This window comes from Olea europaea, chromosome 17 (genome assembly GCF_002742605.1).
Source record: "Olea europaea var. sylvestris chromosome 17, O_europaea_v1, whole genome shotgun sequence".
NCBI lineage: Eukaryota > Viridiplantae > Streptophyta > Magnoliopsida > Lamiales > Oleaceae > Olea > Olea europaea.
Genome location: NC_036253.1, coordinates 21,462,638 through 21,474,725, shown reverse-complemented (window position 1 = coordinate 21,474,725; position 12,088 = coordinate 21,462,638). Strand labels below are relative to the sequence as shown.

At 33.4% G+C, this 12,088-nt stretch overlaps 1 protein-coding gene across 1 annotated transcript; it reads right to left on the bottom strand.

Moving 5' to 3' along the window:
• Nucleotides 1–10,302: 10,302 nt before the first annotated feature.
• Nucleotides 10,303–10,920, bottom strand: LOC111365841 (glutaredoxin-C1-like). Its single transcript, XM_022986354.1, has one exon. It carries the CDS (start codon nucleotides 10,856–10,858, stop codon nucleotides 10,514–10,516), a length of 345 nt encoding a protein of 114 aa, XP_022842122.1. The 5' UTR covers nucleotides 10,859–10,920; the 3' UTR covers nucleotides 10,303–10,513.
• Nucleotides 10,921–12,088: the final 1,168 nt, after the last annotated feature.

The window sequence follows — 12,088 nt, the reverse complement described above, 5'->3', positions numbered from 1 at the left end:
TCATGGTACTCAACGCTTACCTCCTCGTCGTCCGAGAATAAAACTATGAGAAATTTAGCGGATGAACCCAGTATCGGTGGATGCATATTGGGTTGAATGGTTTGTTATTGGAGGTGGATGAACCCATTATCTCGTATCAACTAACTATTTTAATATGGAAGTCTCACAACAGCGTCTCTAGTCTTTCAAGGGGTGGTTTATGAACATGAAGTCTTGCACTGGTATTTATAATTGGGCAAAGAGGATTGTTAATTAAGGTTAATTAGTTCCCAACTACCAATTTATTTTCATCACATCAAAAATTTAATTTGATAGACAATTGATGTGATGCCTTGAATATCTAAGTGTACTTGTATTGGTCAGGCTTGTAATTTGCAAAAAAATGATAAACTTATAATATTTATAATTTCCATTTATAAATTAAGACACTTGTATTGGTCAAACTTATAATTTTCATTTTTCCCAAAGCGAGAAATTTATAAAATGTACCAATTCTCTCATTTTTCGAAAGCCAGAAACTTATCAAATGCACCAATTTTCATTTTTCAAATGCACAACATCCTGACATGTTCAATTGTCGGTCCCCACGGATGTTTTATTCATTCTCGATAGTTGACGAAAATGTACGCAACATTAAAGATCAGGTTAACGTAAGTGGTAAATTGCAGAAGAAATGAAGAAGAATAAACGTAAGGAAAAATTTATACCACAATATCTTTGATATAGTACAATTAACCCTCCAACTCTACGATCGTTCAAAAACCTTGAAGGGAGGAAGCAAAACCTTGTATCTTTTTTTTGTCCACTTAAAAATGTTTTTTTCAATCCCCACCAAATAAATTCTAATTTGCAACATTGTAAATAGTAGACTCAATTGATAAACATCATTTCGTAACATCTGCTCAACCTACGGTGTTCCCCATCAAATTATCGACTTACATTATTATATTCAATTTATATCGTCATTACCATTCCTGCTTCATTCGCAGACAGAGAAATACATGTTCAACTTTACAAGCAAAATAGGAATCCATTTACAACATACTACATTACAGCCCGACATTTCATATGTCGTTCCCGACAGATTGTCTCTGTCATTCTCGACAATTGGACCGGAGTACATAAAATACACTATCCAAATTATAACGTTAGGGCAATTACATCAAACTGCCTTCTTTGAACACTTAACATCCAACTGAAAATTTTCATCGAATGCCAAACCATGAAAGGACAATTACAAAATGGAATGTAAAATATAGTAGTTTTCTAAAATAAAAATTCGAGCAATAATTATAACATTAAATTCTCAAACAAACAGACCAGCTTACGTGATAAGCCCGTTAAAAGAACATTAACGTGAAGATGCTTCTCAACGTACTTTACAGCTAACCAGCCCCATGGCCATCCTATATCGCAAAATGTACACATCTAAAAATTCAGAAAAAAAAAATTAAAAGTTGAAAAACGAAAGCATGCACATACAAACATACCACATAACTAAAATCAATTATGTAAAAAGCTAAAATATCATACATGAACAAAAACTCAATTTGGACATCACCATTTTTGCCTTTTCCTTTCGATTCTGTAGATTTAAAGAAAATTGGAGAGCTAGACAAACAATCTTCACATCTCCTTTATTGGGAGTAGGTAGCTGGCCGAAGGTACGAGTGAGACACTATCACACATATGGGGGATGCGGCACAGTGGCAGCGCGGTTAAGGTTGAAAAAAGGGCCCGCAAGTTTTGATTTGTGAAAGAGTGAAGAGTAAAGGAAAGAGAAGAAGAAGAGAAGTAGCCTAACTACATAAGGGAGTGGCCATCGTGTTGTCGGTCCGAATGGAGTAGAGAAACAAGAAGCTAGAAGAGGGGAGAGCTAGAGTCGGTTGGAGAGGAAAATGAAAATCTCCATCAATTTTTTCATTAATTAGAAGATAAATTGTCAACAATTGAGTAGTGAGATGAGAGATGTGATGTTTTAAAAAAATTTGTACTATTTTTTCATCTAGTCAAATCTATATTTAATGAAAGATATGAAGGGTATTTGAATTATCTAGAGGGGCAAAAATGTCAAAAATTGACAATCTTGCAAAAAGTTTAAAAAAGTGACATTTTTGTAAATGAAAAGCTAAAAGTTGACACTTGGTGTAATTTCCACCTTTTTTTAATCGAAAATTATCAAAATAGTCAACTTTTGGCTTTGTATTTACAAAAATGTCATTTTTTTTTATATTGCAAGAATGTCAATTTTAGACAATTTTAGACATATTTGCCCTTAAAACTAATTTTAAATACCCCACATGTCCTAATTAAATGAGATTTGACCAATCAAAAAATTTTTACAAAAACTGTGAAATTTCAGTGTACTAAATACATTGATGGAAATAAAAAATGAAAATAAAAATATGTGAAGAAGGTGAAACAACCCACACAAAGAAGAAGAAGAAACCATTGTTGAAACGCATTCCTCTCTCTCACACATTCTTCTTTCTCACTAGAATCGTCCTCTCTCTCACACATTCCCTTCTTTCACCACCGATGAAGACCAATAGCATTTGGCAAACTCACTTCCCTTCGTTGTACGAACCGGCGAAAGGCGAGACTTCCCTAGCATTCGAATCGTCCAACGCCCAGCCAACGACGATCGCCATCAATCACTCCACTGCTGACGAAGACCATAACTGATATATTGATTTTCTTTATTTTTTTGCAATTTTTTCAGAAAAGAGGAAATTTTTCTATATTCATTGTACAGTGTTGGCCTTGGGGTAAAATTTTTATACATTTTTGGAGGGATCCATTCTAAAGAACTAATTGTGCTAAGAATGCAAAGATTTGGAACTTTTGCACTAAGATTAAAATGATTGCACCAAAAATATAAGACGGTCAAAGACTTGTAAACATTTGTACCAGTTTCTCTTACAAAAAATTATGTAAAATTATAATGGGTCAAATTTAGATTTATAATTCTAATAGTTATTTATTTATATAGAAAAGTACACAATTGTAATTATTCTTGCATTTAAAAAGTTATATATTTGTTCCTCTTTCAAATTTTGTAGTTTTCTTTATTCTGAAGTTATTATCTTGATTAAATTGAACATTAATGTTTTGTCAGATATGCTGCTATAAGACATGTTAGACACTCAACTGATGCCTCATACGCCCGTTTCTATCGTTTTTTAGCATTAGATTCATTCACATTTTGGGTTTATTTCAAAGTAGTTTTCATCACTACAAGAAATTGCCAAGGCTAATAAAGGGAAATTTAATATCTTTTGACTTTAGAATTAAGTTCTCATATATGCACTGAACCTTTACTTGCATGCATCTTTTATTGGATAGATTTGATATAATGTATTTAAGTACTTGATTCCTGTGGTGTTCCTCAAGTATGTTTCTTCTCTCCCACATTGTTGCTACTTTTATGTCTTTGTTAAGAGGATTCAGCAATATGGCATTCTTTTATGATTCAATGAAGGCATAGGATTGCAGGGCTAACAATTGAGCTTTTCATGGACATTCTTGACAAATTAAAAGACTTCGTGTTTATACCGATCATCATGAGCTAGCTCAATTGGAGAATTTAGGAATTGTACCTCAGTAATCATGCTACATTATTAGGCCATCCATTTCACAAATTGTTTTATATGCATGCTTTTCTCATTTCCCGTAACGGCTTAGACTTGGATAATTTTTTATTGATTCAAGTATAGAAATCTGATATGACCTAAGGTTTATGCTTTAATTGGTTAAGTTAGATTCTGCATTCTTTCTTACTGATCTAATTTTGATTAAGGTTGGGAACATGTTCATTATTGGTCATAGGTTATATTTGAGATTTTGGAGTCAAATCTTGGCAAAAATTCTCTTATTTGCCAGTGCAAATGTCTTAGTATTATCTTTTATTATCATTTAGATGTTGTTGTGGTTTTGGGTACATGATTCATCTCTAAATTAGATGAAGGTAATAGAGATGCACGTGATATAGGTCTAACTATTTCATAATTGTTACATTATGCTGGATCTTCAAATTGTTGCCATGGTTGGTTGAATACATGTTGCCTCAACTCTACATAAGTGCACATAATTCGATTTTGGTTTTCTCTCATATCATTTATTTATTAATCTGGTCGACGGGGAAGATAGTTGTTGTAGGTGGTTGTCGTGAATACTTTTTTGCTATTTCAGCTTTAAAAATTGTGAGTTATCCTCGCTTGTCCTACTTCACATATTCATGATAACTCATCAGATTACAGCAAAACAAACATAAAAATGATTTGAAACATGCCAAGAAAGACAATTATACCTGTCCAAACATAAATATCCATTTAGGTATTTATTATTGCACCAACTTTCTAGAAACATGGTTTCTTTTAAGTTAATTGATCATTTATAGAAGCTCCTGAATATTTCTATTTGCATGTACACTTCTCGCATTTGATTTACTGTGTGTACCATTAATTGCTACCGCCAAGTGTACTGATCCAAAGGCACATTCCTTGATATAAAGAACTTGAAATAAATTTCCTCTTTTAAGGTTTCTTCTTCTTGTTTCAGTTAGTCCATAAACATGTCACCTCAAGAACCTCTTTGGCATTATTACGTGATTTAATTGTGGCCTATCGCTCTGCCTCTCTAATATAGTAATAAATCATCTATAACGAAATTCACATGAGTCCACATAAAGTTCTGAAATAGATCAACAATGAGGATGTCAACAATAAATTTGAAAAGATTGAAGTTTAAAACTCAGTAACCAAAAAGCTAACACTACCTTGCTCCAAACTATTAACATTGGGTTTGATGATGCATCAAGTTCTGAAAGAATTTTGTCTACAGCCACTATCTGTTGTAGGATTGCAACAAAGTCAGGTTATTATATTTTTCTATTAGGAGTATCTGATGTTTCCTTGAAGAATCTTTCATCATTTTTTTTGTAGGATTTTGCATTTATTTTCTCTTATTCTCCTTTTAAACTCATCTTTATTATGGTCATTCAAATAAATATTGGATTTTGTTGTGTTGTGCTGCAGAAGAGATCTATCATGTCATGAAGCAAGGTCAAATCGGGGAACATTTAAATCTGTTACTAGTGTTGTTTCTTCTTGCTTGTCACAGATTGGTGATGCTCATCTCATTTTCCAAATGCTGGAAAAAATAATGGTTGATCAGATTGTAAGTTTTTTTTTTCCAAATACTTGGATTAAAAAGAGGTAAAAATCTTTTCTAATATTCTGTAATTTTTTTTAGACGTTTTTAATAATTTTTTGATGTGTTATGGTTGGAACTTTTTTTTTTTAAAAGGTACCCTGTTCCGTTACTACTTGCATCGAATTTTCATTTCATCTCTAGAATTCTTTTCGTTTGATAAAAGAAAAAGAAAAGCCATAGGTGGTTGTTGACTCCTTTCGCCAGCGGTGACAGGCTTCATTTCCTATCTTTCATTATTCTTCTCGTCAGTCCCTCATTTCGAGTTTCCTTTAAAGGTTTGAGACATTGATCTAAACCTTCTTCAATTAAACAAAACACATTTTATCCATTAGAAACTATGCCTTTACCAACTGCACATAAGAAGTATGAACCATGACTTGAATGGTTACTGCAGTGTTTAAGTTGCTATATGTGTCACTTAATGTATGAGAAATAACGTAGTTTTCACTTGCAAGTCCATATATTGTGGTGGTATTCGTTGTATTTGGGTGAAAATCTTGATAGACACTTGATAGCATACCTGTAGTTTTAATGTTTCACTCTGCTCAAATATGAAATTAAGTAGCTATTGAATAATAGGTCAAGAGTAGATTTTTCGATAGTTTATCTGTTGAAAGTTCACTACTGTAGAGAAATGACATCGCATTGAACTGTCGTTCTTGATAGTTAGTCTCAGTAATTCTCGACAGATGAACTTGTCGACAAATGAACTGTCGGGAATCTTCCTTTCCTCAGCTTAGTTCCGCAAGTGGAACTTTGGTTCAGCCGAACATTGCACGCATGTTTTGCATTAACATGTATAAATGCTATGATATGGGCAATTTTTTGATTGATTTGTCCATATATGGTTTTTTTTTTTCATCCAAACGTCCACGTGTGTTTGAAATATTTTGGTCTGACGTAATCATTTTTGTTTCATCACAGGAGACATGGATTTCGAGCATCTTGTTTTGGAGAATGCACTGTTGTGGGCTCACATCTCCTGAAAGTGTTGGTGCGTACATTATGGAAATAATGGGAGGTGGAAGCAATCGATTGTGTTGTCAAAGAAATAGCAACATTCACAATGGTGCATTTAGGATTACATTACAAGGATAGATAGTAATTGAGGCAGTTGCATGGAAGAACATTTTGTTTTCCCTTAATGTATAATATTTTGCATTCGTTGGTGAAGTTTATGTGACATTGACGGATGAAATTTTTATGATTTTTAACGAAAATGTTTATACTGAGGAGTAGTAGATTGTTTTTAATGTGTATTCCAATATTCTTTTTAAAGTCATGAAAACCATGGTACAACTAATTTACAAATGAGTTAATGTCTATTCCAATATTTTTTTCTTGATGTGGGTAAAGATAATGAGCCATTGAAGTGGGAAACTGTGGCATTACAACCATGCTTCTAATAACTTGCATATGAGAAGATGTGATTTTGCAGGAAACTATAAGAAGCCATCGTACACATGATTTAAGAGTCACAATGTCCTAGTATTTATGAAAAAATGGGAGATTAATATCTGCAAGTTGATATTTATTGAACCATTGCACCGATTGATTTTCAAATTTACTTAGAGATTGGACTTGGTGGTTAGGTAGTAAATGACCATAATTGCTTTCTCCCTTAGAGTTGGTTATAATAGCATTGAGAGATATGTTAGTTACACACAAGTTACTTCCTGAGCATGTCCTGGACACCAGCGTAGAGTTGGGGGGGCTAAATGTACTCTTCAGGTTTGAATTTCGGTAATAGACATTCTGTTTTTAAATATATTAGCTCATCATATTGTACGTTTTGGGACAAGCCGATCAATTGTTGTTTTTTGAAAATAACACAATACACTCTTGCATCTCTAATATTCGTATGCATAATTGAGTCAAAGTGTCTAATTGTCCTCTTTGCTTCGTAGTAATATTAGGGAACATACACGGTGTTTCATGGGGAGTAATGAAAGATGTCGTACACCATGGAATGATAGCAGTTTTCGAATGATGTGAATGACTTTTTTTTTGCAACAAGAGAATAGTTGGAGTGCTTCAAGTTGAGTTATAACAAATTATTTTAGGTACTTTTTTCTTGTTCTTATTACACGTGGCAGTTATGTACCTTTGTTGTTATTTGTCGCGTTGTTTATTCACTATTACCATGGTTATGTGACATTTGCATTCATATGTTGAGAATGACAGAAGACAACTGGCGGGACCGACAGGTGAACTGTCGGGATGTTCTGCAGGTCATCAACATGATGATCCTAATGTTTATGCCAATACAAAGATCAATAACGACTGCAAGCAATAATGAGAATCAAAAGTGTACTATAATAGATTTCAATGTATAACGCAGTAGGGAAAAATTGTTGGCTGTAATTTGTATCCTTCTCCATTTCAACACTTAGTAGGCCAGTTTCCAATGTCATAACGCAGAGAGCAGTTTCCTTATGAACTAATATGTACCAATTTACGTCTTCATCTTCAAGTATTTCAGCCGGCGGTATATTCATGTAGGGAAGTTTGAACTTCAATTCCATTTTTGTGCACGGATCGAGGACACCAAGTTTGTCGTTTAACCGTAACAATAGCCCGGGTAGTGTAATACTGGTCGGCACTAAAATGGAAGTGGTTTTGTCCCCAGTCTACTTCCATTTGTCATTCACGTGAATGAACATTTCCCCATGCGACACGATGAATATCAAATTATTGTTCATACCTAAAATGTTGGGATTGCAAAGATAAGAATTATGCGCAATCAATATGTCGATTATATAATAGCATGGAAGTGACACGTTCGAATATTTAAACTTATGCAATAGTACAAGGTCAAATGAAGGGTGTCAAGAGTTTTCAACTGTCCAATTCGACAGTTTAGTTATCTATCCCGACAATTTATAAATGTTGGGATCAACATCGACAGTTAAAATTTCGATTCCGACAGTTTCGAAATGTCAAGTTCGACAGTTTAACTGTCAGAATTGTCAAGAAGCTTCAAATGTGTTTGGTAGTATTAATGGTTATAATCATTTCTCAACTACAACATCACAACCTATCTCCAGAAATAAATGACTGAATACTTCATTAAATATAGAATACTTTACATTTCTCTAAATATTTTTGGTATGTTTTTTCTTAAAAAATATTAAAAAAAATAAGAACATGATGATTAATAGTAGTGATTATTATGTTGTTTTTAACATTTTAAAAATAGTAAGCTATTACATAAAAATATAAGCAATTCGTAATAACTGACCTTTCAAAATAAATGAAGAAGATGGATGAAATAATGTCTTCTTGATGAAAAAGAAAATGAATGAAGAAGATGAATGAAATAAGGGTTGGTTTAACAAGAAATTTTTTTTTTTTTATATTAACTAGGGTTTTGAAGGATTTTATATTCATTTTTTATTAACTAAATTCGTATTTTACAATATAATATTCATATATTCAATGATTATAATATACAAATTAAATAATCAAATCACAATATTAATTGTTTTGAAAAACAATCATGAAGAAGCATTAAATGCTCTAAAAAAGGTCAAATTAAGGGTAATTTAGACATTTGACAACAAGAAAGTGACATTTTTGTACAAATTGTGTGCACATCAAAATTTTTTGTGCATTTTCAAAAAAAGTGAGATTTTGGTAAATTCTCTTATTTTTAATGCATAACTGCCAATACATCGTATTTTGGAAATAATATACACATCTAAACCTTTGCTTGGCCAAAATTATAAATGTTAAAATTCACTTTTCATTATAAATTTTAATAGATTCACAAATATTATTTACTTATCTATCACTCATTTCTACTTATTTTTGGATTAGTATGTTTATAAATTCTTCATAGATGAAGGCTATACTGTTGTACAAAGGAAAGATGTAACACTTTGGTATCCATATAGTTGACATGGCAATGAACAGTAAAGTCAATTAATTAATGGACCTAACAATGAGCATAATACAAGAAACAATCAAGTTACCTTGCCCTAGAGGGTTTGACACCCTCCCTGACATGGTATTCAAAAATGGGGGTGGGTGGACTCTTTGGATTTTTTTATTCAAGTGGGTCCTACGTGGGGTCCATATGAATGTGAATGTATGTCAACCAATATGTCAAATACATTCTGACAAATTTATTCTACAAGAAATGTGAGCTTGAGAAGCAGAGAGATGGTTGACGATATATTACAAGAAGGCCAAGTGTAAGCATAAAAAAATAATAATAATAAATATCAAGATTAAGAGGGTTAATTCATACCAATTCTATGCATTAAGACCGAGTTGAGCTCAAGATAAAATATTGGGACTCTAGTAGTGTTAAAGGTGCGATGTCTACATTCTTCGAATCTCGTTACATGTCAATATTGTAGCGCGAGAACAAGTTTTGAGGTTTATATTGCCACACCAAGTCGCCGAGTTCAAATGATAAGGAATGGACAGTTAATTCATCTCTCCATTCTATATAAATATTGCCATTGTTTGGCATAGATTAAAATCATTTTTTTTTATTTTGTAGATTTTAATAAAAATTGATTAAACGTCTAATTAAAAATTTTGAATCCCATAAAATAAGTGGTTAAAATTAATTGTTGACTTTAACTTTAAATTTTTATCAACTTTTAATCTAAACTAAACATTGGCATTATATCTCTATTCCATCCTAAGCACCATCGGACTCACTAATGTAAGTTACTATTTTGCAAATAAACTCTCAACCATTTGTGAAGTGGTATAGACTAATATTGAATTAAAAAAGTAAAATCGCTCTAACTCTATGTTCACAAGCATTAAGTGAAGCAACATGACTAAAGATAAAGAGAATATTTGCCTCTCATGGGGTGGTCGAGTTGGTGGAGTAAGTGAGTGCATAGGCCTTTGGTCACGAATTTGAACCCTACCAACACTTTTTCGGTCGAGTCTTATGCATCGGACTTACCTAATTCGATTTATCTGGTTGGCATGATTTGCAGGCTATTGCGTCAGTCCAAGAGTTTACCTAGTGCACATTTGAAGAGTATCGACTGTGGATCCCCCCGTCATGAAAAAAAATAATAATAAATAATAATAATAATAATCTCTGATAAACATGCCATCGTAATTTCATAACAAAGTCTCTATTTACAGAGGAGGGAGCAACTACATTCCTCCGACTATGCGGATTTGTAATTGTGAAAACAAAGGTAAAACTCACTACAACAAACTCCTCTTCCTCTGCATTCCATTCACTATATAAATATAGAAGTCGAGTTACTTATTCTCTTTCTTGCTCCAAAAATCTGTCAAGAAAGAGAGAAATCGACAGAAGTCAAAGCCAGATAGCACCAGCCTCTTTTAGGAGAGGCACAAGGGTGCCATTGATGTGAGAGGTCATGACTGTGTCCATAGCACCCACCAGTTTGCCGCCAATGAACACCACCGGCACGGCCGAGGAGCTGCCCAGTAACCCAATGAGAGCTTTCTCCATTTCAATTCCTCTGGGATCTTCGTCCAGCTCGTAAACGTTTGCGTTCACTCCCATCCCAGAGAAGAGCCTTTTGATGGCATGACACATGCAGCATGTGCTTTTGCTGAAAATCACCACTGCGTTCTCCTCGGCCAATCGTTGAATGAGTTGTAGATAAGAATTCCGGGACTCTGATTGATAATGCATTATCTCAGTTTGTGTAGACAGATGGGATTTAGGTTGCTTCGATTTCGAGGAAATGAATTGGTATTTATAGATAAAAGAAGACAGACAAAATATTTAAGTAGTTACCAAGTTGGATAAGTGTGATTCGATGAATGTACGGACGCAGACTTTTGCAGATTTATTCTCGCAATAAAGGCTAAAGCTACTCTACTGAGAGAGTTTCTTAATTTATTTTCTTCTCCTTTGGTTCACGTGGAAAGATCATCATCACGGGTGAAATTCAAAATATTTTAATGGGAGGGTTGGGTGTGATAGTGATACTACATCAGTAGATAGCTATACGTATGCAATTCAAGCATTCACCACCCTATTTCATCAATCGAAACTCCGTACAATTGATGTTGACATAATTATATCTCCATGCTTTGAGAGTTGAACCTAGGACATAATGGAATCACTCCAAGCACCAAAATGTAACAAACACACAGAGTTCATATGGTCGCTACTTAAAAACGGGGCAACACCAATATATTTTTTTGACCAAGTAAAATAAGTCGATACCAAAAAGCCGTCGACAAGATTAATCTTCAATGGAACTAATAGCGATCGAAAAGTTTTGACGATTACGTATGTCTGTCAAAAATTTGTGATGGTGTACTTGATACCATCGAAAACTTTAGATAATCAATTATGATCCATCAATAATTTTTGATGGATATCAATTGTTAAAAATTTCTGTTGAAGAATAATGCATCATTAGAAATGCTCGAGGGTCATTTCCATTCGTTGGAAATTCCGAAATATAATGACATAAAATGTATAGATAAATAGAAATTTTGATTTCCTATGTATGTTAGTATAATGTTTTGAATAAAGTTGCTTGTCCGGACAGACACCCCTCCCCCAACACCAATAAAGGGGCCCTCGAAAATCCAGGGCCCATGAGACCCTGGACATGTAGCAGGTAATCTAATGTTTTACGATTAATGGACAAAGTCACATGTTCATTGGACTAGCTGCTTCAGTCTAATACTAAGCATTCCTATTTTTAGAAAAATAAAACGACAATAAATATTACTAGTAGCAGCTGTCTGGTGGTAATCTTCTATGAAACAACAACATACCATCACAAACTACCGATGATTTCGTCGATAATTTACTGATTGAGGATTGACCGATCTACTTTTTGACTATTTCTATTCTTTGGTACAGGTTATTTTTTAAACAAAAATGGGCTCTTTTTCTTATTAG

Bases quoted from the DNA above. Each gene is read 5' to 3' on its own strand.
- LOC111365841 (XM_022986354.1), bottom strand. From the start codon at position 10,858: ATGCATTATCAATCAGAGTCCCGGAATTCTTATCTACAACTCATTCAA.